General features: G+C 38.2%; 3 protein-coding genes across 5 annotated transcripts in view; all 3 read left to right on the top strand.

The window, feature by feature from the left end:
• The window catches only part of LOC115421076 (protein sidekick-1), a 504319-nt gene extending 501863 nt beyond the window's left edge, over positions 1-2456 (top strand). Inside the window, exon 46 of one of the 2 annotated variants that reach the window (XM_030136788.1) lies at positions 262-2456. In XM_030136788.1, coding sequence (XP_029992648.1) covers positions 262-567 — 306 coding nt within the window. In that variant the 3' untranslated portion in view covers positions 568-2456. The remainder of the gene's footprint in view (positions 1-261) is intronic. The other variant, XM_030136797.1, reaches the window with a different exon arrangement.
• Positions 2457-4234: 1778 nt separating this feature from the next.
• Positions 4235-10892, top strand: LOC115427240 (zinc finger protein 709-like). Its single transcript, XM_030145736.1, has 2 exons — positions 4235-4446; positions 7469-10892. Exon 2 carries the CDS (start codon positions 7605-7607, stop codon positions 10665-10667), a length of 3063 nt encoding a protein of 1020 aa, XP_030001596.1. The 5' UTR covers positions 4235-4446; positions 7469-7604; the 3' UTR covers positions 10668-10892.
• Positions 10893-17076: 6184 nt separating this feature from the next.
• Positions 17077-22500, top strand: gpank1 (G patch domain and ankyrin repeats 1). 2 transcript variants are annotated; one of them, XM_030140062.1, is made up of 5 exons: positions 17077-17973; positions 18009-18489; positions 18576-18717; positions 18814-18889; positions 20544-22500. In XM_030140062.1, the coding sequence occupies exons 2-5, from the start codon at positions 18025-18027 to the stop codon at positions 20983-20985; spliced, it is 1125 nt and encodes a 374-aa protein (XP_029995922.1). In that variant the 5' UTR covers positions 17077-17973; positions 18009-18024; the 3' UTR covers positions 20986-22500. The 2 variants fall into 2 exon arrangements, with proteins under 2 accessions (XP_029995922.1, XP_029995913.1); XM_030140053.1 differs by having other exon boundaries at positions 17077-18489.
• The last annotated feature ends 4473 nt before the right edge of the window (positions 22501-26973 follow it).

Genomic DNA, 26973 nt, shown 5'->3' with positions numbered 1-26973 from the left:
TGTTTTCCTGTAAGAATTCTGTTCCTTCTCTGTCCATTCTGTTTATATCAGAGTTTTAAGGCCCAATACTCTTAGAAAAAATGACATTATAGGAGGAATTATGTCACAGATGAAACAACTGCAGATTAGAAGAATGTCATTGTGTAAATCTGAAATGTTCATTTGAACTTAGAGGAAACTGAAGTACAGATACCTGCAGTTTAGTTAAAACATGTATGAGACTGTGAATGTAACGTCTGTGGTGTGTGTTTGTGTTTTCAGTTAACAGACAGCGACTACGAGGACGAACAGCCCAAACACTCCTTCGTCAACCACTACATGAGCGACCCCACCTACTACAACTCCTGGAAGCGGCAGCCCAAAGGCCTCAAAGGCATCGGCGCTCCGTTTGGTTATGAGGAATGTGCCACCGCAGACAAGGAGCCGTACTACCAGACGGTGGTGACTCAGCACAGCACGGGCGGTGCATACACACCCAGCGGACAACCTGCGCACACGCACGTCAACCCCAACACCAACCCGCCAGGGTCGCGCACCCCTGTCACGGGATTCTCCTCATTCGTTTGACTCTAGAGACCAAAACCTGCACAAATGATGCACACACACATACACAAAATGAAGGAGTGGGCCGGTGTGTTTGGACTAAAAGGGGGAGAGAGAGTGGAGACAAGACGAGGGGGGATGAGGTGAGGAGCGATGGGATGGACTGGTGAAGAAAACAGCCCTTCAGGCCCCAAAGAACTAAACTATACACTTCTCACTCACCTACTCCCCTCGTTCACAAAGATCCTCACTGTGTCGACAAGTGTGTGTCGCTCTCCTACTTTTTTACTTCTCTGTGTCACTGTGCTTACACACACAGTTGTCGTTTCCACACATTCACCTGGCGTAAACAACCAGACGATCGCGCTGTTTCAAAGACTCTTCAATGAGAGAGCAAAGAGCAACTAGAAAGGGTGAGCCTGTGTAAATGTGGAGGAGGGAGTGGAATCTGGAATCTCTGCACAACGCTTCTTCTCTATTTTCTGTATTTACACACATAAAAGTGCACAAATAGACATGCCCTCTCTCTTATACGCCATCTCTGAACCTCCCACTGGGAGAGAAGAACTTCAAGGTTGTGGAAAATTATGAAAGATGGCACAGAACGGAGCAGCTTTTGTTGACAGACTGGTCCATGTACACAAAAACGCGGAGCTGTCAGCTTTAAAGACCACCCCGCTGAGGAGACCAAGAAACAATCAATAATCCCAGTTTCTGAAGTGGATAAAGGATGGAGTGTGGGCGGGGGGGTTCTTCAGTACTTAAGGCATTCTCAGTGAGAGTGCAGCGTGGTTTCTGAGATCAATATGTGTGATGTTAGATTTGGAGTATATGAAAACCATGTTTTTTACCGTCTACTGCCTACTGTCAGCGCTCCTTATTCCGCAGCCTCCCAAGCCATATGCTTGCACTGAGCCGAGTCCCACACATTTCATGTCGTTCTGTTGAAATTGTAATTTTTTTTTTTTCCAACTCAGAGCGTAACGCGTACATACGACATGAACGGCTTTGTTCATCTATCTTCGCTGTTCAGTGCTAAGCGAAGTGTGCCATCATCGTACGTTTGTGTTTCTAGGATGGATTTTGTACAGGGAAGCCCCTTTTTACTGTTGTGCATCATCTGGCCATGTTTGTGTAATTCAAAGCAGATGTTAAATACAGAACTGGTGCAAAGTTCTGATTAGTTGTACACTGAAATGGACAGGAGGTGGAGTGTGGAGCTGACTTCCTGCCAAAACTTGACAAATGAACATGTTTCATAGATTTTAGATGTTCTGTTTAATTCACCTCTGTAACAGCAGGTGCTGCTGACTCAACTGAAGCACTAGTGTTATGCCAAATAATTTAGAGCTTTTAGATTTTAAGTATTTTTGTTTAGTTTTTCAGATATTTTCATGGTTAAATAATGTTACCCACATTATATTTTCAACTGTTTCAACCTGTTGATAGGTGTGTTCGCATAAAATGTCCATTGCGTTTGAAGTTAGCTTTTAAAAAGTCACAACACTGAACAAAAACAGGTTGTGTGGTGTTGTCAGGAGGTGGTGCTACAGGTTAAGAGTAGAAGAAGAAGAGCTTTTTTGTTTTACTTTTTGGCAGGAAATTAGCTCCATGGAGGAGTCAGAGTACAGATTATTTGTTGTGTTAGTAAATGAGAGAGTACAGAGTAAGATAACGAGAAGATTTAAAGAAAGTACTGTTGTGAACTTGAACCTGAATGACTGGGCCTCCCTGTCTCAGCTTCACCAGCCCAAACAACACACACTGTTCTTCTCTTTAGATGCAAACAATCATCAATGTTTTTTTGTTCATGTATTATTTAAAGATTCTGCTCCCACCCTGCAGCAGCTCCCTCATTCTGTCACACTTGTTTTAACTCCCATACAGTGTGTGAATAAATGGTCATTGTTAAACAGTGCGTCTGTGTGGTTTGTTTCCCTGAAGCGACAGTGAATATTATCCCGTAGATTCCACACATATCATCAGGGTTTAACAGCAGAGGCGTATGCAGCTAGATTCACACTCAAATTTAGCAAAAAAAACAAAAAAAACAAATATAACTAACAAACAATGTGGTTTGCAAATACAAAATGTCAAACAGATGTTCAACATATTACAAAACCCTCTATTAACACTGTTAACATGTGTGTAATGACTGATGGAAGTGTTGACAGTTGGCACAGGTCAGAGGTTTATCAGCTCTTATCTGTCAGTGTTCTGCTCAGTGCGTGATACATTTCCATGAATAAAGTTGTGTGTTCGATGAACTCATTTCCATCAGTTGAATTATTAATCAATTATGTAAGAGACCATTTAACAGAAGCAAAGTTCAGTCATTACGCTGCAGTTCCCTTTACCACAGTGTTTACATGAGTCATTTATTTAAAGGGTCAATGTGTCATATTCAGAGGTAACAAAGTAAATACTTTTGTACTTTAGTTGAGTTTTCAGGTAAGTGTACTTCTTACTTTTACTCTACATTTTAACTCTAATATCTGAGCTTTCTACTCTATTGATTATTTCTTTGTTGACATCACACCACATCTACTCTTCATCAACACTGAATTCAACCAACATGCATCGAACACATCTTTGTACAGAGCAGTGAACGTCACACATGTCAGATTTAGCAGCAAAAATACCAGACTGACCAGATAAGGAGACTATAATGAAGACCAGGACAGCTATAAAACAGACTGATGATGTGGGGTTCAGTTTGGAAGAATGTCAGTATAGAAAAGCTTTTTACTTTAACTCTGAGTACATTTCAGCTCTGAGTACAAAAGTTTATAGTAGAATGAATACTTCTACTTTTACCTGAGTCCCTGTTAGAGTTAGGGTTAAATAAGAGCTCATTTTTTTATTAATTTATTTAGCTTTTACATGAATTAATCTAAAAATAAATAAATAAATAAATTCTGGCACAACTACACCTATATCCAATGTATATTAAAGAATGACAAAAACTCACAGCAGATCAAGGACTGTAACAGCATGTAGAGAGTAGAACAACTTTATTTGACCCCAGAGTTAGATGAACACATTTCAGCTTTTGACCTTTATTAGTGTCAAAACCTTGATAGGAATCTGTTTTTCTTTGCTACAAGTGCATTTAGTTTCATCCTTGAATTTGACTCTACTCCTCCAAATATAGCATCAGTCTACAATTAATTTTTTTTTTCTTTTTAATGATCTGCCTCTGTTTAAATGTGCTATATCTCACATACTTTAATAAAAATTAATTGGAAAAGAAATGACCAGAGCTGATATTTTCATTGGATATGATTGAGTGTTGTTTATGGAAGAGGGAAAAAAAAAAAGGTCCAATATATTATTATTATTATTATTATTATTATTATTATTATTATTATTATTATTATTAAAACTCAGAAATTCTGAGATTAAAGTCAGAATTAAGAAAATAAAAATAATAAAATTATTATAATAAATTATAATAATAATTTTTTTAAAATTATTGGACGTTTTTTTCCAGTGGCCCTAATCTTCCGTAAGTTTCTCTATTTTCTTTCTGAAGTTTAGTTTAGTTTAGTTTAGTTTAGTTTAGTTTAGTTTAGTTTAGTTTAGTTTCGTTAAAACCAGTAGACCGGTCTAGTTCGTCTCCTGTCCACGTGGGGGTGCTGTGGGCCGCGGAAGCATTCCAGTCAGGGTCCGTTGTGAGTGTGTGTGTTTGTGTGTGGCGTCCGGAAGGTGGGCTGTCAGCATGGCGGATGTATTTTTCAGTGTTTGGGTTTAATACCTCTGCAGTAGCATCCACAGGCTGTACTAAACACCACTGAACCCCCACAGTCTGCGGAACCTGACGGCGGCTTTAAGCTAGCAGCAGCCGGCTAACGGTGCACTGTTCACGGAGGCACATCGTGACTTATGACCCAGTTTGGTTCGGTGAGTGTCCTCCCTCTCCTCCTCCTCTTTTTATTCCTTAATGCTGCTAATTTTAACACACTATTATTCAGCAGTGTCCTGTATCGCTACGTTTCCGGTGACTTCCTTCTGGACGTTGCTCCGTTACTTAAATCAGCTGAAACACGTCTGTAGAGTTTAGTCAGTGAATACGGGCTCTAACCCATGTTAAATGAAATGTAGAACTACATGCAAACACAAACAGGACTAATCCGGGGCCCCCTGGAGGCCCCCCAGAGCCCCTAAACAGAGCCCCAGTCCCTGCAGGACCCACAGGACCAGATCCTGAAGCCCCCGGACCCCCAGTGTAATGTAAACGGTACAGTTCAGATTAGACTGAATTAAAAGATATCATTAAAAACTGTACAGAGAATTAGAAAAGCAGGCACAGAAAAAGTAAAGAAGTTAACTGCAGTTATAGGTTTCAATGTATTATTATTATTATTATTATTATTATTATTATTATTATTATTATTATTAGTATTATTATCATTATTGAAAGCACATTGGTTAACTTAAGTTGTTGTAATGTGCTATGTAAACAAAGGTTGATATTGATATTATCATTATTATTATTATCATTATCATTATTATTATTATTATTATCAATGTTAGTAGTAGTAATCATATTCAGATTCACCTTATTGTCCTAAAGCAGTTTTTCAACATTGGGGTTGGAACCCCACGAGGGGTCGCCTGGAATTCAAATGGGGTCACCTGAAATTTCTAGTAATTGATTAAATCAAACCTTACTAATAAAAAAAATTATGGCAAGTTGAGAGAGACAATCACAAGCCATAAAAGACATGACAAACTCTGAAGCTGAAACTGAAGCACTGCGGTACTGTTTATCTTTCAAATGTTCATTGTTGCTGGTTTAAGATGCTGCTGCTCTTTGGCTCTGCAGTTCTTGTTTGTACAGTATTAATTGTCAGCCTTGTAAATACAAACTGGACTGACTGTACATATCCTGACCAAGGAAAATAAAATTCTCACTTTGTCCAGTAATCTACACCTGGCTTTTCTGCCTCTGTCCATAATAATATACATTATATAGGCTAAATGTCCTCTAAAATTAATGTTTATTTGCAACAAATTATAGCAAACTATTACATAATCAAAAACAAATTAATTTTAGCCAAAAAAAATGTCTCAGTTTTGAATGTCTGGGGTCGCCAGAAATTTGTGACGTTAAAATGGGGTCATGAGACAAAAAAAGGTTGGGAACCACTGTCCTAAAGGGAAATTTGTGCCCATTCCTGCAAAACAAATCATACGTACATTGACACACATTACAAACATGACAATAAAAAACAGTTTGTTCAATATGTTCCCAACAAGATAATAATACTGCCTTATCTTTAACAGTATTGAACCATTCAGTGCAGATCCATACAGTTCAATCAATGGATAACAATTAGGTGATTGGTGCATGGTTATGGCACTTGACTTATAGTTCATCCAATCAACAACACTGATTAAAACAGAATAAAAGCAAGCGATCTAAAGTCAAAATATGACCCAGGAATATAAAATAAATAGACACACAGTAAAATATGAGATAAAACTAGAAGCACTCGGAGAGCGCAGACCTCCGCCAAGGCTGATCAGTGGCCCCCACCCCCGTGGGCCCCCCCACCCCCGATCACCACCAAAATTTAATCATTTCTTCCTTATCCCATTTCCAACAAACCCTGAAAATTTCATCCAAATCTGTCCATAACTTTTTGAGTTATGTTGCACAATAACGGACAGACAAACAAACAGACAGACAGACAAACAAACAAACCCTGGCAAAAACATAACCTCCTTGGCGGAGGTAACAATATGTAAGATAAGATTAAAAACAGTTAAAAGAAGGAAAATGTTCAGCAGGTTTTATTTAACAGAGCTACAGACATGGGGGTAAAAGAGTTTATAGTGGTTAATTCTGTTTGACACTCAATATCGTCTCCTTGAAGGTAGGACTTCATATTCACAGTGTAGCATAGGTCAACAGTTCCTAATGGGTCTTTTTGCCTTCGCAAGAACAGAAATGTCTTGAAAATACAATTTTTATTCAACTTTTTACAAGGTTTGTATGCATACACGCATCATCAAGTAAGGCTTTGATTCTTAAGTAAAACATTTAGGGACTGTAACTATGATTAACCAGATGGTTAAAGTTGATACTCAGAGTGAAGGACACAGTTGTCTAAAATAGACTAAAAGACTGGCTGCTCATCTGAGGAGTTGATGTGTTTTCTTCTTTATTATTTTATGGTGGTCTTCACAATTGGAGCTAGTTTAGAATTACTGTTGTTCATGTTCCTATTGCTGTTATTATTGTCATTTGAATTATTGTTATCCTAAATGTGAGTGATAACTGCCTGCCTGTTAATGAATGTTATATGACAAATGCAAAGGTTTTCATTAGAGGCATAGAAGTGGATTTTTAACGCTGATATATCAGTGGTTTATGTTTTAATATTGGTCGATCAGGTTATTGGTGAAGTGGTTTTGTATTTTACATATCTATCCACAAGTTCCTCATTCAATATTTATCTCCTTGAAGCTAAATGGTGTATAGTTCGTTTTTTGGAAGAAACAAACCATTTGTGTCCAATCACAAAGGTTGAAAGGAATGATTTCCTTTGTTGCTTTGGAAACAATAAGTTGCACCAAAACAAATAATCATAGGTTTTGGGGAATATGGGATATTTTCTACATCTTGAACAATTATTATGGATAAAAAGATGACGTTTTGAAAAAATTTAATGAAGAGAATTTACAAAAAAATAGTAATAACAGATAAAATAAAATAAAAAAATACTAGTTTAAAACAGGAAAAGCTGATGAGTTGACCAACTTCTCTACATTGATACAAACTATATAATGTAATGTAATTTTTTTTCTAAACTCAGTGTTCTATAAATACATACATGTCCATATTTTTTACAGTGCATTTCTGTAAGTTTTTGATAACTATAACATCCCAGTGACTGATTGATTGTGTTTTTCATAGTGTACCCTCAACAGGATGAAGCATCAGCAGCTTGAACACAGACCAAAGAGGAAGATGTCTTAAATCAGAATCTCCAACTGAAATCAGAAAGGAATCAGATTGCATTGGAAAGAGGTAACGTACAGTGTGATGTACAATGGGTGAGGTGACCGTGGAAGTGACCAAACAGGACTTTTCCATGGAGCTGCTCCCAGAACCAGTACTCATAATCTTGTCTCCTCCTCCGTCTTTCTTACCCACACCTGGGGAACCAGTGATGTTCTGGAACAAGTGGCTTAAGGCTTTTGAGAATTACGTCGAAGCGCTGGGTGAATCCGAACTGGTCGACTCCACTAAGTGTCTCCTTCTACAGAACTGCCTCGGTCAGGAGGGACAGCGGATCTTCACGGCTCTGACCCAGGGTAAAACATCTTACCATGCCATCGTCTCAGCTCTTACCGTTTACTTTAACTCTGACCAGATCTCTCAGGAGTGCTGCCTTAAATTCCACCAGAGGACTCAGATGCCTGGAGAGACAGTTGGCCAGTTTGTGTCTGCGTTAGAGGAGCTGCTGAAGCCTTGTAACTATGGAGATTCAGAGGACAAACTTATCCTGAGTCAGCTGATTGACAAAACAAACTGTGCACAAATCAAAGAGCGGCTGCAGCAGGAAAAGGAGACTCTGACTCTGTCGAAGGCCTTAGTGATTTGTGAGGAGATGGAATCTTCTGTGAATGAATATGATGTGGTGCATGAAGTGAGTGTGGACATAGGAGATGATTTAGACCCTCCAGTGCAAAAACGCAAACGAGGACGGCCCCGTCGAGGTGAGAACAAGGCAAAAACTAATGCAAATAAAACGTCATTGAGCACTTCTTCTAGACACAAAAATGAGTATTACTACAGCAATGAAACGCGTTACTACGGTGTTGAACAGAATGATGAACACTTTCCTCAAAGTAAAGTAGAAACAAATCCAACATCTGATGAAGAGGATAATGATGCGAAAGGGGCGTCGACATTACAGAGGACAGAAGAGGAAGAGTGGGACAAAACTAGTGAGAGCAGTGATCATGATGATAGTGAAGATGAGGATTTTTTTATTTCAGCTAAACATAAAAGACCCTTTTGCCCCATTTGCATTGACAAGCGGTTCAGAGATGCACATAAACTCGCCAGACACATGAGGACGCACACAAAGGAGAAACCATTCGTTTGTCCTGTCTGCAGCATAACCTTCAGTCAGTCCTATCACATGACCCGACACATGAGGAACCAGCACGGTGCAGGCCAACATGTCTGCTCCACATGCGGGGTCACGATGGGGAGCCTCATGGAGCTGCGAAACCACAAGAAGACACATGTTCCAAAAATTCTGCCGTGTCCTTTCTGTCAGGAAAAATGTGCAAACTATGAGCAGTTTTTAGATCACATCAAAACACACGGCATCACGAAGGCAACAAGACCAACGAGACCTGAGCGAAATGAAGAAGCGAAAACACAGGAGACGATGGAACTGGGGAACAATGATAATCATGAGAGCGATGATGGCAGTGAAGAAGGAAATATTGATGCAGATTCTGAGAATAATGAAGTCCAGACTGAAGAATCTGAATTGAAAATGGAAAATAAAGACTCTGAAGCTAAATCTAATGGCCATAAGAAAGACAAAGCCTTGAAATCAAAAAAAAAAGGCCATTTCTGTCCGATCTGTGTCGGCAGGCGCTTCAGAGGGCCAAATAAACTTGCCAGGCACATGAGGAGCCACACTAAAGAGAAACCTTTTAGCTGTCCAGTCTGTGCCTTGACCTTCAGCCAGTCCTACCACATGACCCGACACCTGAGGAACCAGCACGGCCTTGGGCATTACATCTGCACCAAGTGTGGAAAAAATCTAGAAACGTGGCAGGAACTGAATGTTCATAAAAAGACTCATGCAGCTGACGATCTGTCATGTCCTGTTTGCGATAAACAGTTCAAAGACAAGGCTTCGTTCACGAGTCACATCAAATCACATAAGACGATCCCATCCAGCCCTCAGTGCCTCATCTGCGCCGAGTGCGGTAAGGTTTTCGGTCGGATGTACCACTTGAAAAGGCACATAGCAACCCATCGCAAAGCAACAAACGGTGAGTTCTTCACATGCCCGAAGTGTGAGAAGATCTACGCTTTTCAGGAAGACCTCATCAAACACCTGGAGATTCATGTGAAGGAAAGCAACGGGGTGTGTCCTAAATGTAAGAAAACCTTCACTACTCCCCAAGAACTGGAGGCTCACATGGAGGTTCATGAAAAGTCTTATACCTGCAACACGTGTGGGAAGAAGTTTAAGGTGGAATATGCTCTGAGGAAACACGAGTTAGGCCACGAAAATGAACAATATTACTGTTCATTGTGCCGCAAACGTTTCATTAAACTTTCTCACTACAAGAGACATCTACTGGTCCACAACAGGCGCGAGTCCAAATGCCCACACTGTGACGCCGTCTTTCTAAAGTTAACGGCTTTGAAATATCATCTGCGGACTCACACTGAAGAAAGACCCTACCAGTGCACTTGTTGTATTGAAACATTTGAGGAGAAGGGAGATTTAGAACAACACCGTCTCAAACACAGGAAGTTTAAGAAGGAGCGGCCGTACTCGTGCACTCGCTGTGATAACGCTTTCCTGACTCTGACGGAGCTAACGGAACATATGAGCTCCCACGAAGGAGAGCATCCCATGAACTGCCCTGTCTGCGGAAAGACTTTCCTGAATAAGAACAAACTGGAGAAACACCTGAGCATCCACACGGGGGAGAGGCCTCATCTGTGCTCTATTTGTGGGAACGGCTTCCCCTCCGCCGCCAGCCTCAAGCTACACGTCCACATCCACACGGGGGAGAAACCCTACCAGTGCTCCCAGTGCACCAAGAGCTTCAGGTCGTCCAGCGGCCTCCGGCTCCACAGCAGGCAGCACATGGAGGTCCGGCCCAGCTACGAGTGTCCTCAGTGCGGCAGGAGTTACGGCCGAATGACGGAGCTGAAGATGCACCAGCGCTACCACACAGGAGACAAACCGTACTCGTGCACCTGCTGCAACAAACGGTTCATTACCAAAGACAAGTTGAATGTTCACATGAGGATCCACACGGGAGAAAGGCCGTACTCCTGCCCCCACTGTGGACAGACATTCACTCAGACTGGGGACAGAAATAGACACATCAATAAATACCATTAGTCACATATTAACACAACACCAGTGAACATCTGACGGCTTGTTTCAGTGGTTTTACATGTTTGCAATGTGGGCCTTTAGAAATATTTTAGTTTCTTGTTGGATCCTGTCTCTGTTACTTTTCATATTGAAGAAAGTACACTACCAGTCAAAAGTTTGGACTCACCTGTTTTTTCTTAATTTTCATGACTTTCCTTTGTAGATTCTCACTGAAGGCATCAAAACTATGAATGAACACATATGGAATTATGTAGTTAAAAAAAAGTGTGACATAACTCAAAGCATGTTTTAGGTAGTCACCTGAAATGTTTTCCAACAATCTTAGAGGAGTTCCCAGTGATGTTGAGCACTTGTTGGCCATCTGCGGTCCATCTCATGCCATTTAAATGAGAAGGTGAGTCCAAACTTTGGACTGGTAGCGTACTGTACAACATACAGAGACTTGGTGTCCAGAGTATATTACGAAATATGTCAAATATATACAATGGCACATAATGACCGTTGAAGATAAATATGTATGGATATTTTTGTGTCAAGGGAGGAAGGAAGTATTCTGAGGGGAAAAAATAAAATGTGCAAGATTTAAATGATAAATTACAAGAAAAAACACAGATTTACAGCAGCAAAAACAAAATCTTTGAGATCATTAAAAAAAGAAGTATTACATTTAAGCTCTAAATTTACATGAAACTTGCATTGTTTGGGTACTATAGATGGAAATAACTATGAATTTAGGAGAATCCTGTATTTTTCATTCATTATATGCACTGTCCCTTTCAAAAACAAATGTTGGATACGCTATGAGATGATTAAAATCAGATATTTACAAGTAAAACAAATCAACAATAAAACAGTTGAACATTCTCTGAGGTCATATTCATGAATTTATTGTAAATTAAACTTTAAATGTAAAATTTCCTCTCATTTAAATTAGTCTTACAGAATGTGCAAGTAAAACATTCTGTAACAATCCACAAGAAACAACACATTTGTGAAAACAAACATTCACTGAGGTGACTGAATCATACATTTATGAAAACACTTTTGCTCTGATGCATAAATTGTAATTCTATTTTAAATCTGTGGCAATATATTGTATCTTTGATAACATAATTAAGCTTTTTCATCTCAGTCATGTGAAGTATTTATCAGGGAGGCCAAAAGTGTTTTTGTTTTCCATGATTACTTGGGCTGTACTTATACATGATTCATGCTCTAATATTGACCATTGTACACTGAAGAGGTGGACTTCATTTACCCTCTAAATGTAGTCAGTTCTCGCTGTGCAGCAGAAACATTTTAATGACTGACTTTCGAAATAAAACCTTTACTGCCTGTACAATGCCCACACATAACCTTTGGAGCACTAGTGCATTCAGTCATTAATATACCAGTGTTACAGAATCAGAAATAACCCCTTAGCCACTTACTGTGTTTTATTGCTGTATTATTTGGTGTTGTACAGCAGCAGAATTGTTTGTCCAAAAGAAATACTCCCATTGGAGAGTAAAAATCTAATTTGTGTGTTCTTGGAAATTTACCGGAGAATGTTGAGGTTTTTCTTCCAAATTTGAAGATTTTGTTTTGTCTCCTAAATCTCTAACTTTAATCTGGGATGTTGACTTTTTTCTTTTTTCAAGAAGGAATTGATCTGGCCTGAAGTGGCCACTTAAGGAACTGCACTGTCTTACTATCTTCAATTTGTAACACATGCAAGTCACTTATTGAATATTTAAAGGCCATGATACCGTAACAGAGGAAACCACCCCATGAACTGGTTTGTTCCTGGGTTGTGTTTTTTTACACCATGCATCCATGTGTCCTGGGTTTAACGTGACACAACCATGCCTTTTGTCAGCAGACTTTATGGTCAAAGGGATAAAATATGCAAAACCACTGTTCATCTGTTGTAATTACTTTAATGTGGAGCCATGGATAACATTGAGATTTGTCTCTATGTTTAGTTTTCTGTATTGTATAAGCTCCACATCTGGACAGTATTACTACATCCACTCTCAAAAGAGAGTAGAAGTTCTGCATGAGGGTGTCGTCTTTTATCCTTCGTACTCCTGTGCCTGACATGTCCTTCTCATACACACCCTTCTCCTTCATGCACCCTGATCCAGTAAACAGTATCTGGTCAGCACACCATTAAACTATTCCAGGCATGTGAGCGGTTCTCTAACATACTGGTGCTTTTATGGGTTTGCAGTTTTCTTGTTGACTGGTCTGGAATATGTGCCTGTCAGCCTAGTGTGCATCATGAAACTCTGATGAGATGGACACAAATGATGCTAAGAAGAGGTCAAAGGTCATGTTTTGAGTATTTTGGGGGTTTTTGTTTGTAGGATGTATTATGCTTTTATGTTTGTTTCTTTCCAGTTTTTCTGTCGAAGCCTATAGGGTTACTTTCCTGCCAAAACTTGACAAATGAATGCCCTGCAGTTTGCTAACATAGCATTGTTGGCCCAAAAAACAAACAAAAAAACACAATTAACATTTGGTTGTTGGCACTCTTTCCACTGTATCTGTTCTGAGGATTTTCTCTTAAATGTGCTAAGTAATTCATCTCCAAACCAGGACATGGCACTACAAGTAGAGGTGCAGGTGTTATGTCAAGTTCTGCCAAATAATGTATCATATTGTAAGTTTATTGCCAGATATAGAAAGGGTCGAATAAGCATGACTGCATTTTAGTTTGGGCTGTTTTAGTTTAACAATTAAATTCCACGTCTGTGATTTTTTAAAAGTCTTGGGAGATAAAACTTAAACATCAGTCTGAATAATGCATCCCTAGAGGCATCAAATATGGTACCTGACCTCTACAGGACACTCGATTTGTTCTGTGGATATGCAGGAATACTTGTTCTTTTCACATTTCATATTTCAAAATAAACTGTATTCTAGATTATTTTGTATTACTAGTGATGGAATGGGTTATTTTAATTATTTTCTGTTAAATACACATTTTCCTTTGTAAAGACTATATAATAAATTATGCTAATTAAATAGACGCACACTACATTTCTTTACAAATTTAATTAAACTTTACACAGGGTGCATATAACGTGTACAACAAAGTAAATGAGGCTCTTTGAGTCAAATGTAGCAGTAATCATAAAAGTAGAGATAGTACCAATATTAAATAAATTCATACAAGCCACAAATGATTTCTGAAAATCCCAGAATCTTTTAGGTTTTTAAAATAACTTAAACTTAGTTTGTAATTTCCCCTCAGGCTGACTGAACTGGTGATCTTCCATTAGTGTGCTAACTACCATTAACTGCTGTTAGCACATTAGCTAATGATAGCTGTTTTCCTAAAAAAAAAAATAAAAAAGTATGGGATTCACAAAAATGAGAGCATTAATTGTCAGAACCCTGCTAGACGCCAGTGCTTTCTTTGCTTACTTTTTACTGTGCTTTTGGATAGTACCACCTGCTGGAGATGACTTACTTAAGACAAAGTGGAAAGATTGAGCTGAGAGTTAAGTCTTTGTAGGACATAGTTTCTTATACTTGTGGGACATGCTGTTGTTATTTCTTCAGTATGATGTATTACAAATATTTAGGTGGGTTTTTAACAGCCGATATAATAATGATAGATTGCAGGAAAATGTTGCCAGCCAGTTAATCTCCAAATATCATCTCATGGGAATAAATATCAAGCTAACGGTGAAAAAAACTTGTTTGAAGCAATTTTTATTTTTGAGCTATGTATTATTTTCCCTCAATGTCAGTTGCAATTAAAAAGCTGAGCATTAACTATTGGCCACCATCAGCCCCAAATTCAGCTTAAACTAATAGTTGGGAAAACAGAACAGGTTTACTGCTGTATCTCCAGGATATTTATTTGGTAAGTACTGTTTTGTATTTGTAAACCCATCTGTGTTTGTTAGTGAATCACTGGGCATTTGTGAAATATGTAGTTTGTTAGTTGGGTTTTGGCAGAAACTTAGCTTCATAACTGGCTTCTTCCTGTTATTTCTCTGTAACTAAGCATTTTGTTTCTGTGTTTAGAAAGTGCCATGAAAATAAAACTATACTATACTCATAGTGTGTGTATTGAGCTTTTAATGTGGGTTTGTGGTAAAGCTATGTGGTTGTGAAGATATGTATCACATTCTGATTGAACAGAAGTAAACGTCAGTGTTGCATTAACTTGCACCATTACACTTACTTTCAGTCAGCTGGGTGAGAATCAAGTTTAAATTATGTTTACTCAATTTATTGAGTATTTTCTCACCTTTTACCTCATCAGTGGTTTTATTTTTGGAGTTTTTGGTAAGTTTAATGGACTTCTGTCATCATATGGTGTCACTCAGAGTCCTATGTGCAAAGTGTGTATCTAAACTTTCATCTTTACACTTAAATAACTAGAAGCACTCGGAGAGCACAGACCTCCGCCAAGGCAGATCAGTGGGCCCCCGTGGCCCCCCCACCCCCGATCACCACCAAACTGTAATCACCTGTTCCTTGTGCCAGTATCAACATTTCCTGAAATTTTCATCCAAATCTGTCCATAACTTTTTGAGTTATCTTGCACACAGACAAACCAACGCAGACAAAAACATAACCTCCTTGGCGGAGGTAATAAGCATTTTCTCATGTTTTTCTCTCACTATGATCCTGTTCTGTGTGTGACTGTGGTACAGCAGTGAACATTGGAAAAGGAAAAAATGATTTGACAGTTGGCAGTTGAAACATGATTGGTGAGGTACAACTGTCCACAGGAGGGTGCTGATGGGACATAAACGTCTCAATAGGGACACAAAACACACCACTGCAGGGGTGTCAAACTCACTTTAGTTCAGGGGCCACATTCAGCTAAATTTGATCTGCAGTGGGCCGAACCAGTAAAATAACACAATAATATATCAATAATGTCAACTCTAAACTTTTCTTATGTTTTAGAGCAAAAAAAGTACATTTACATTATGAACAGGTTTACATCTACAAACTATCCTTTCAAACAACATGAATAACATGAACAAACTGAAAAAATAAGTGTAATTTTAACAATATTCTGCCTCAGTTCATCATTTATACATGTTCATTATAACTTCCAGATTACAGTGGATGTACAAATACACAAAAACATTTAGAAACAGGCAGAATCTTGCTAAAATTGCACTTTCTTCTCTTAAGACATTTCAGGTTGTTCATATTTGTTCTAGTTATTCATGTTTTTTGTGAAATTATACTTTTTTTAGTGTAAATACATGAAAATATTTACATTTACAAAGAGAGAAATTTGTATTTGAGTATTTATAGATTATTATGATAGTATTTTACTGGTCCTGCCCACTTGAGATTGAATTGGTCTGAGAGTGGAACCTGAACTAAAAGGATTGTTAATTTCTTAGTGCAATTTTTGCATGTCACAAATTCATCTCAAGGGCCAGACTGGACCCTTTGGCGGGCTGGATTTGGCCCCTGGGCCACATGTTTGACACCTGTGCACTACTGCATACAAAAATATAACGTGCTGTGCACTTTTAATCCCCCTCTGCCAAATACAGTGTAAGATTCTGTTGAAAGTTACTGCCCTATAATTTAGATTAGATTGTCTTTGTGTAAAACTTATTACATATTTATATTTGAAAGTACTCAGATATTGTAACTGCAGAAGGCACAAGGCCATTTTTCTTTGAAAAAGTAGGTTAAGGTGATCTATTTTCAATAGGCTTCTGCTCCATGCTAAGATGCATCCACAGTATAAATCTCAATGCATTCTTCAGATAATGCGATTATGTCGTTGAATGGACAGACCGACGGATGGATGGACAGACAGATGACAAAATGATTACAATACCCCTTCGGCCAGAAGTTGGCCAAGGGGTAAAAACAAACCAAAAAACCCCAGATAAATCATAACGGAATTGTTATTTCTTCACACAGTACAGTGTGCATTTGTTATACATGTACAATGTAACCCCAAACAGGTCGAAATCATAAACCTCTAGAAGAACAAAAAATGCTAAAGAGTTAAAGTATAATTTTAGATATAAGTGTTATGATTTATGCACAGACTGAGTATGGTAATATTCATTGTAAGTGTATTCCACATTGTGCTTTTACAGAAAGCTGTAACATCTCTGTAGGTGTCCATCCAAGTTTACAAACTGACAGCAGAAACATCAAATTATCAGCAGATAAAGTCACAAGTTTAAAGACTGTGGGTTTTCTCTCTCATCACTTAGCATGAATGTACCATTTATTTAATATTAAATATGTTCATGAGTAATGACTACAGCAAACAGCATCTGTTTCACTCTCCATGGGTGCATCTGACTGTTGTTTGATAAATGTGTTCAAACTGATCACGTGGACTGCCAACAGTCAGCACTGAATCCTCCAGGCCGCTAGGTGGTGATAGCACTGCACCGTGTCTCCTAGATGTGTTTATAAACAGAACGACAGAGGGTAATGCTAACAGAGCTGCTAAAATGGTTTCAGTTATCTCCTTTATTTTCATCTCCTCGTCCTAATTTACAGCTCCATAGCAAGTGTTCGGAGGTAACTCGAGATTTACTGAACTTGGACGTTCAGGCAGTTTTACTAGCATTATTTTAGGTCTTTATAACTGATTATAGTGATGTTAACCTAAGGCTAATGCCCCGTTAGCTCACAGCTAATCACATTGCTGTTTCACGGCTGGTTTCTTTTAACTCCGTTTTATTCCATTGACAAGTTTTTTAAGTCAGACGTTTGTCATTGTGGAATGCAGTGTTTCCAGGCAAAACCGCTACTACTACAACAACTTGTAGAAAAGGTATGTAAAACTACATTAGCTTAGCCTGCCACCTCATGTATTATTTGACGGCTCGTGAAATACTGTAAATTTCTCGCGTGCATGTCAAATAAATAACAGTATTAGTTTATAGAATGCAGCAAGTTTTAAATGAGCAAGGCCATACTAAAGTGAAATTAAACACAAGAGAAAATGATGACTCTCTGACTTCCTATAGCTTGACATTACTAGCTTTGGAGCAGAAACAATTCCAGTCAACTTTATTATATATAGTATAACTGAACATCTAAGACTAAGTAGTTTATATCTAATTAATAAATGTGAAACCCTGCGTGTCAAATTCAATTAAGTAATGAGTACATTTGGAGAGAACTCACCATAACAAACTGTAGGTGGCGTTTATTTTCCCTCTTAGTCAGTCACTGAAGTTTAGAAGTTACATACTATAGGCACTATTGGTACCAACTTGTACCAACACAGATGGTTTGTTAAATGTCCTATAGGAACTGATTAATGGTCTGTTTCTTCCTGAGACTGGCTTTTGTTTGAGTTTTCATGAAGTAATTTAACTTATTGCGTGTCGTATTTGGAGTTACAAATACTGCCATGACTACTCTAGGTTTTACACCTGCCAGTGAGCAGGATGTTTTTAGGATTGAAAAAACAAATCAGCACAGGTCTCCCACAGCCAGCACACTCAGTGGAGAAGAGGCCAGACAATTCTATGAGAATTTAATGAAAGATGGCGACGGGCAGGCTGCATCAAGGAGTGCTGATGGGAGAGAGTGTCAAACTAGACAGATGAACAGAGAATCCAGCAGAAGTCAGAGGAGGAGGAGGAGGAGAGTCAGAGCTGCAGAAATACAGAGGAGTCAAACTGTTTCTGTGGTGGATGGAAGAGTTAGTAGGGAAGCAGACAGTATCCAAAGCAGAGATCTGACACCAAGAGAGATGAGCAACTCTGAAAGGTCAGCAGAGCTTCAGGGACTCAGGCTGCTGCGTTGTGCCCACGAGGGAGACATTTCTGGTCTGAAAGAGCTGCTTTCAAATGGGGTCGACATCAACTTCCAGGTACCTATCTTCACTGTTTAATGTGTAAACGGGCTTAGTGATGTATAGGAAATATGTGGTTTACTTGGTGTGTTGCCTTTCCCCAGGATACTTTCTTGTGGACAGCGATTATGTGCGCAAGCTGGTCAGGACAAAGAGGTGCAGTAAAGCTTCTGCTGCAGCAAGGAGCAGCTTGGGTTGGAGTTGTTGACATGCAGGGCAGGGATGCCAAAGACCTGGCAATGGAAGGTACAAATATGCAGCTGTCTGGAAGAACTGGCATTACTAATGATTTGAGTCGGTGTTTTGTGTTTTTCAACTCATCTGTTTCTGTTTTTCCTCCAGCGGGTCACAGTGGGGTGTTGGAAGAGTTGGAAAGTTATGGGGAAAGTCAACAGAGAGAGACTCAAGCTGATAACAGGTCGGTTCCCTCATATGTTCATATTTAGTGTAAATCAAGCTCAAGCATTTCTTCATTCAAATGATTGTGATTTAGAGATGCACAATTACACAGTATCTTGAAAAAAAAAATACGAAAGTATGGCAGAAAATGTGCATTTATATATTTTATTTAGTCTTTTTGATTTGTCTCATTGAGAATCTAAGGAGGTCAACATATACAAACACACAATCAGCAAAGTATAACTTTAGTTTGAAGTCTATGAAAAAGCTTAAAAAGAGTTAAGGTGTGTCAGCTGATCTGTCACACAGCATAAACAAATGGTTTTGATGTCCTTTAAATTTGCTTTTTTAATGGATGTTGTCAAAGTGCACATGATGAAGAACAGTTGTTAAACAAACCTGTAATTGTTTTTGTTGGAAAACTTGGTAAAGTTGGTGACTATTTCTAAAAGACCTCACACATTTTTGTATCTCTTTTATAGTGCTGTTTGATAATATTAGATGACATGTACTCTGATCCACACATTGCAGATTATTACTTATTACTACTTTTTCATATAGTCATTGTTTCAGATTATGGATTTACCCTGTTGCATCCTGCTATCCTGCTTGTCTCAACACAACGTCAATTATCCGAAAATATTGTGGCACGCAGTGATTCACTCTATACAGAAAAAGTGAGCCATCTAGGATCCCTTTCTGTCACACAGAGCTTTACAGAGCAGCTCTTTTATTAATTTCCTTTTTGTGCTAACAGGGGGGTTATCATCAACCCCCAGTAACCCTCAGAACTTGTAATGAAACAGTTTTAGTGATCCAACATTAAGGGAAGTCACACATAACATAATACATTGACCTGTAAACATGATTAAACAACATAGAACTTGACCAAATGTGTCCACCATTGTTCTAGCGAAGCATCTGTATAAAATGAGGTTTCCAGAACGGTCACACATCTGCAGCCAACATACTACAATCTGAACTAAGTTTTCAGCTAACATGATTTAACAGTGTCAGCAGTGAATTATATTAGCTCATGGTGGTTAAAGTGGCCCAACTCAACACTTTTAGTGCTGACAGACTTTGTTTTAATTTCATTTAACAGAGTTGTTCTTGGTAGTTCTTCTCGGTTCAACTGGACTGGTTTAGCTCATAGTTGTGTGCTCTGAAATATGTTTTTTTAGCTGAATTTTATAACTTTACTTGAAGGATGTGATATCAGTGGCAGTGTCATTTTACAGGGAAAAATGTCTCGACAAGCTACATCTTTTCAAAATCATCCCATAGATGATAATGCAAAGTCGACTGTGTCTTCTATATCCATGACCTAAGTAACATAAAAGAAATCAATGCCATAAAACCTCTAATCAGAAGGTGTGGCCACCTGCCCTTCAGTAAAAGTCTGTTGAAAACTAAAGTCCATGTAACACTCTAGGCCAAAAGACAGCAAATTCAAGATGTGAAAATATTCTAAATTAGGATACACACAGCTGATCATAATTGTTGTAGTCGTGCTTTCTTTAGGTGGTGAAGTAGTGTGTTGTGTTTCTCTGTCCTGGTGATGAACATCTGAACTCACACATCTTCTTGCTGACTTTTTGGACAGTGCAGAGTTAATCTCAGAGCAGTGATAAAGTTACACTTTAACACATTTTCTATTTTTCTTTGTCCAGCGCCCCACAGTCTCACTGGTGTGATGTGTGTTGTAATGAGTACAGCAGCGACCTCTCGTCACATCTTTCTTCCACCGTGCATCAGTTCAGTTTACGACGTCCTCCTCCCACCCCCTACTACTGCCTACCCCCTTCCAGCAACAGCTACAAGATGATGGTTCGCTGTGGTTGGAAGCCGGGGACAGGTCTGGGCCCGGAGGGGGAGGGGCCTAAGCAGCCAGTGTCAACTGTACTGAAGAGAGACCAGAAAGGTCTAGGATATGGACAAACAAAAAGAGCCAAAGTGACTCATTTCCAAGCCAGAGACCATGAGGCAGTGAAAACACCATCTGAGAGGAGAGAGGAGAGGGCTGGAAAAGGACAGAGGAAGGAAGAAGGCAGGAGAAAAGAGCAGCGGGACAGAAACTGGGAAAGAGATTTCCGCACCTCGTTTTATCTTTAGAAAGAAGCTCACAATGTGCCTCGTGGAAGTATCCCACAAACACATATGATTTTGTACCTTCATCAGTGAATAGTCAACAGTTGTTAGAGGGATTGAAATGACATGCAAGAGGACACACTGAGTCAGGCGCATCAGGGACACTGGGGTTCCTGGTTGGAACCATTAACCAGTACAACCCCAGGGCCCCTTTTCAATGGGAATATTTGCCAAAATCAGCTAAAACAAGGGCTAATTTGTTTCATAACAGTAAAGTAACAGATATACATTTTAAAACTTACCAAGTTGGCTTATAGTTTTACTCTTTTCTCTGGTTTCCTACTTTTTTTTTGTACTCTCAAGTTATAGAACTCCAGGTGCCCATAAATGACAGCAATAATCCTCATACTGAGGGGGGCATGTCTGAGAAGTGTCAGCATTGTGGATGCTGAGGTGGTCTGAGGGTTCCATCATACAGTCTTCGGTTTGTCCCTTCACCTAATCCAAAGTAATTGTTTAAAAAAAAGCTGCACTGTAAACATGAGTGCAGTGGGTGACTGGGTTCACGATGAGCCCTGTGTTTGGACCAACAGCAGGGGGTTCTCTGGGTAATGTTCTTTATTCAAAACACAACACCTCTGCTAAAAGTGATTCATCACTTGCCACAATCATCTCTTTTGATTGATGTTATCAGTGGAATCTCAGTGGAAACTGGCTTCTGCAACACAAGAAAGTTTTATTTTAATTTGAAAATATTTCCGGTCATATGGATGTGTGTTCACATCTCTCCACTTTACCCACCAGAAACCCCTGTCTACTTTTCCCTTTGCTCTGACTTTGTATGCAATCATGTAGCAACTTATGTACTGGTTTGACTTGAAAGTCATCAAGACACAACCTCAGTGAGTTGGGTGTTTAAATATTAAATCTGAAAATGGTGTACCGAGAAAATTTGTAAGATGTTCTGATTTTTTACCATATTGAGTTAGATCTGAGAAACTCCAAGAAAGGTTCAGTCTGAGCAGTTTCTGAGTATTAGCGACTACATATATGTTCAAATGTGAATGAACTATCTCACTTTATAACTTCAAAAAAGCAAAGTACATAAATGTGCTAATAATACCTTGTTTTTTCCCCTACACACCTATGTACAAACCATTCTTTAGATTTTGGATTAAAACATAAAAGTGCTCTCTTTGCCAAATCAAAACTTTAATAAATCTATGGATCTATTTTGAAGAAAGGTTTTAGCACAGATTTCCTTCTACACTTGTTTGTCTAATCTGAGTCTACATAAACGCCTACAGGTTATGTAATGACGAAATGTGGCATGGATTCACTTCATCTTTATCTTGATTGATTATTGCGTGAGCAAACATAGGTGTGTTTACCGTTGACCCACTGCTCAGACTCTTTCGAAGGTTGGATAAAGGAGTGTTCGCCTCCATTTATGGAAAGTCCTAAGCCTTTATGATCCACCCTTTTGCATTGTCAATAAGGAAAAGATGTTTGTCATCTTAATAAAAATGCTGATTAATATATTTGTTACCTAAAATGAAATGTTATTTTTCTTACAAATATATTAATTTGATTCTAATATATTTGTTCATCTTACGGTGTTATTTTCTTAACTGCAGTGTTGGTGTTAAAATTTGTCCTTCATGTGACACTGAATATCAAGAAATATTACGTAATCCCCAGACGTTAAAGTGAACTCTTGCTTTGTTACACCACTACCTTCTCACCTCCATTGACACACCTGTATCCATGTGATGGCCGAGTCATATGTTTGTGTGTGTTCGCCGAATGAGCACTCATACTGTTTTATGAGTGGTTTACTTTTAAAGCTACACTTGAGGCCAAGACTTTATTGAATTTGAATAACCTCGAACCAAATCACAGACCTCAACTTCTGGCACAATGTGGCTTCATGCAAACTTAGGAGCCTTACACATACCACATAGCTATTTGTTGTGTTATTTTTAAACCACAGTTACAAGTCCTTTTAAATTCAGTGACCAGAAAATTGGGAATTCTCTGTTTTTCCCTAATTGAAAATGTGTTTTTCTGACTTTTAAGTTTGATACTGTGAAACTGCTCTCACATTCATGTGCTGAAGGGATTGGGAGAGGGTTGTAATACAACACTATCCAACACAAGATGCTTCCCCAAAGCATTACAAACCTGAGTCATCATACATAGGTGAGATCACAGGGTTTGATAGACAGTCACATACTCAGACCATTGCATTACATTGCACTGCATTGCATCAGGGTTTTTTTTTTTTCATTCAGACATGTTATTGTGTAAGGATTATGTTTACTTTAAAGTTAGTGAAGATGCTTTACATCACTTCACTGCTGCCACTGTTCTATGGGCTTAGTGTTTATGAGTTATGCACTGCCATGTCAACAAAGTCACATTCTACAGTTCTATTTATTTGAACAGCCTTTAGCTTTAGTTACAGCCTGTATTTACTGTAGTATTGTTTCACTAAGCCTATGCAAAGTCCTAACATTTTTTTTTTTGTCCTGAAGGAAAGTTTTGACTGATGCATTGTATTGATGAATGGAGTCAGACTGTTGAGGAAAGTACAGTTGTGTTCAAAATAATAGCAGTCTAACGTGACTAACCAGATCAATCACTGTTTTTGGTAGAAATTACATTACTATGTGGCAAACAATTTACCAGTAGGTGTAGTAGAGTTATATATAAAACCAACAGACCCAACATTCATGTTTGCTGTTGTGTGCTGGGGCAGCAGGTTGAGGGTTGCAGACTCCAACAGACTCACCAAACTGATCAGGAAAGCCAGTGATGTTGTGGGTGTGGAATTGGACTCTGACAGAAGTGTTAGAGATTGAAGAATTGAAGTGCAATTGAAGAATTCATCGAAAGGGGAAAACATAAAAAAAAGTGCAGAAAATGCTAGGCTGCTTGGCTAAAATGAGCCCCAATATTTTAAAATGGAAAGCAAAACCAGAGACATGGAAGAAAACAGAAGACTACCATTTGAAAGGATCGAAGAATAGGCCAAATGGCAAAGACTCAGCCAATGATCAGCTCCAGTTCAAGTCAGTTTTATTTATAGAGCCCAAAATCACAACAACGTCACTTCACAGGACTTTACAGAACTTGTTAAATTGATTAAAAAAAATACAATGAAAATAAGTAGTCAAGTAACCACTGCTATTTTTTAAACAGCCCAATATAAATTTTCTTCATTTTGTTTAAAGTAATTAAAAAATGTATAGATTTTTCTTCATGTTTTTATTTAGAATATAATGCGCAGTGTTCCCAGTGCAAGGAAATATAAACTCTTATAAGGACTTTGAGCTTTTAAACATACTGCTATTATTTTGAACACAACCATTGTTCATCTACAGGGGTTGGACAAAATAATGGAAACACCTTCACCTCAAGATGATAATGCCCCAATCCATACAGCTAGAATTGTTAAAGAATGGCATGAGGAACATTCTAATGAAGTTGAGCATCTCGTATGGCCGGCACAGTCCCCAGACCTCAACATTATTGAGCATTTATGGTCAGTTTTAGAGATTCAAGTAAGACATCGATTTCCACCGCCATCGTCTCTAAAAGAGTTGGAGGGTATTCTAACTGAAGAATGGCTTAAAATTCCTTTGGAAACAATTCACAAGTTGTATGAATCAATACCTCAGAGAATTGAGGCTGTAATTGCCGCAAAAGGCGGACCTACACCATATTAAATTATATTTTGTTGATTTTTTAAGGTGTTTCCATTATTTTGTCCAACCCCTGTACTTCTCTTCTCACCCTGATGGACCAACACTCTGGAACAGGGTCAATCTGGACTCATCAGACCACATGACCTTTTCCCATTGAAATATAGTCCAATCTTTATTCTCTCCACAAAAGAAATGAGAAGATCTTCACTGCATCAGTTAAAGGGTTTAAGGAGTGAAGCATTAATCATTGCAGTAATTATCCAGTGGAAGGATCTGAACTATTTGCAGGGTGAAATCCAGGTGATGACTTTTCTTTGATCGTGCTGTGTATTTTGCATCACAAATTTCAATTGGATTTTGCATACTGATAATGTAGACATCTGATAAATGTGATGTGATGTGTGATGTTACGTATTATTTCACAATACAAATCTAAACATTAACATAGTCACAGTAAAAATGTTTTCAATACTTTATTAATCATCAAATCTATAAGTAGTTCATTCTGCGGCTCATAAAATGACACATTTTTTACATTCTTTTTTTATCAACAGTGTAAATGTATTCTGATCTGTCATTGTTGCATATTTTTGACATTGTTTCTTTAGATTCATTTTTTCAGCTTTACATTATATATATTTGTGTCATCATTCTTACAATCATGAAAACAGATAAAAACATGACGTGCTGCGACCTAGTACCCCTCAGCCAGAATGGACGGACAGACAACAAAACAATTACAATACCCCTTCAGCCCGAAGTTGACCGAGGGGTAAAAATAGAAACACATCAAAACTATTTACACTTCAGTTTTTGTAGAAACAAAATATAATGACTATATGATTGTAAAGGAGTATTAGTCACACTGAAGATCAAACAAATTGAAAAAAAAAAAAAAAAATGTGTTATAGCCTTAAAAGCCAAAATATCACAAGAAAACAGTCTGAACGAAATGAAAATCAGTCATTATATTACAAGAACAAAGTCAGCAGATCTGAAGGAAAAAGTTGGAATTTTAACATAGCATGTGAATAAATGTACAGAGTAGTTTAAGAAAACACTCATAGATTTACAGGAATACAATTAATATAAAAAATCCAAGTATTACAACAAAAATGGGTAATAACGAGTATACGACAAATAATAATATAGAAATAATACAATAGCAGGATTTGAAAAAAGTCATAAAATTTTCAGTCATGTTAGCAAAATAAAGAGAGGGTAAAATATTATGGGAATGGAGTAATAATTAAAAGTGAAAGACAATATTAAATTGTTAAAGTAATAGAAAAGTTTTTTTTATGAGAAATAGGTTTAAAGGGGTCATATTTTGCTAAACCCACTTTTATTAGTCTTTGGTTCATTTATTTGTGTATTTGGACCCTAATAGTTCATAAAGTTTGAATTTGAACCCTCCAGATGCTGCAAAGCTATCTTTATATTCATTTAGGGAAAAATCGAGTGGATTTCTACAACTTGTTTTCAATATCTGCTTAATTTGTTACGTCTATAACTAGTTACGTCACAACATTTGCACATATAAGGTCAAGACTTCCAACGAACATTTCTACGAATACGCCATAATTGTTTGTCAACAGCAGCGGTTGTAATAAAAAAAGGACCAATGGCCCTGTAGCTCACCGGCCAAATTAAAAGCTTTGGGAAATGTATCCAGATGCCATTTATTATCACCCAGTTATGTGTATTTTTTATATTACAGAAATAGCCCATGTTTTGATCATATTCCAATCAGATCTGCAAAAAATTCAAATTTCAACTTGATATCATTTATATTTACTGAGTTATTGCATCGATCCACTTCCTATCCCTTATAATGGGGAAATTTTTCAAAGTTGCACCAAATTCAGAATCAGATCCGGATCCAAATAATTTCAATACCTTGTGTTGACATCATCATAAAGAAGCTGTATACCAAGTTTGAAGTCAATCGGAATTGTAGTTTCAGAGAAGAAGATGATTGAAATTTTTGTAACGGACGACAGACGCCGACGCCGCATGACGACAATAGCTTACGGCCTGTCGGCCGGTAAGCTAAAAACTGAAAATATGTCCAAACTTCAAGCCGATTCCCTAAAATGTTCAGTTGTTGGTTGAACGAGACAGAGCAGCACAGTCAACAACCTGGAGGGGGTGGGGCGTGAAGTGGCTCATTTGCATTTAAAGGGCCAGCGCTCAAAACGACCTTTCTGGTGTCATTACTCAAATAAACAGGATTGAAGATGGACCTGTGGAGTTGAATTAATGAAGAATTCAGACCCAAGCAGAGCATTTACAGTTTAAG

This window comes from Sphaeramia orbicularis, chromosome 1 (genome assembly GCF_902148855.1).
Source record: "Sphaeramia orbicularis chromosome 1, fSphaOr1.1, whole genome shotgun sequence".
NCBI lineage: Eukaryota > Metazoa > Chordata > Actinopteri > Kurtiformes > Apogonidae > Sphaeramia > Sphaeramia orbicularis.
Note: the sequence above shows the minus strand (reverse complement) of the source record. Positions and strands in the feature narration are given on the sequence as shown.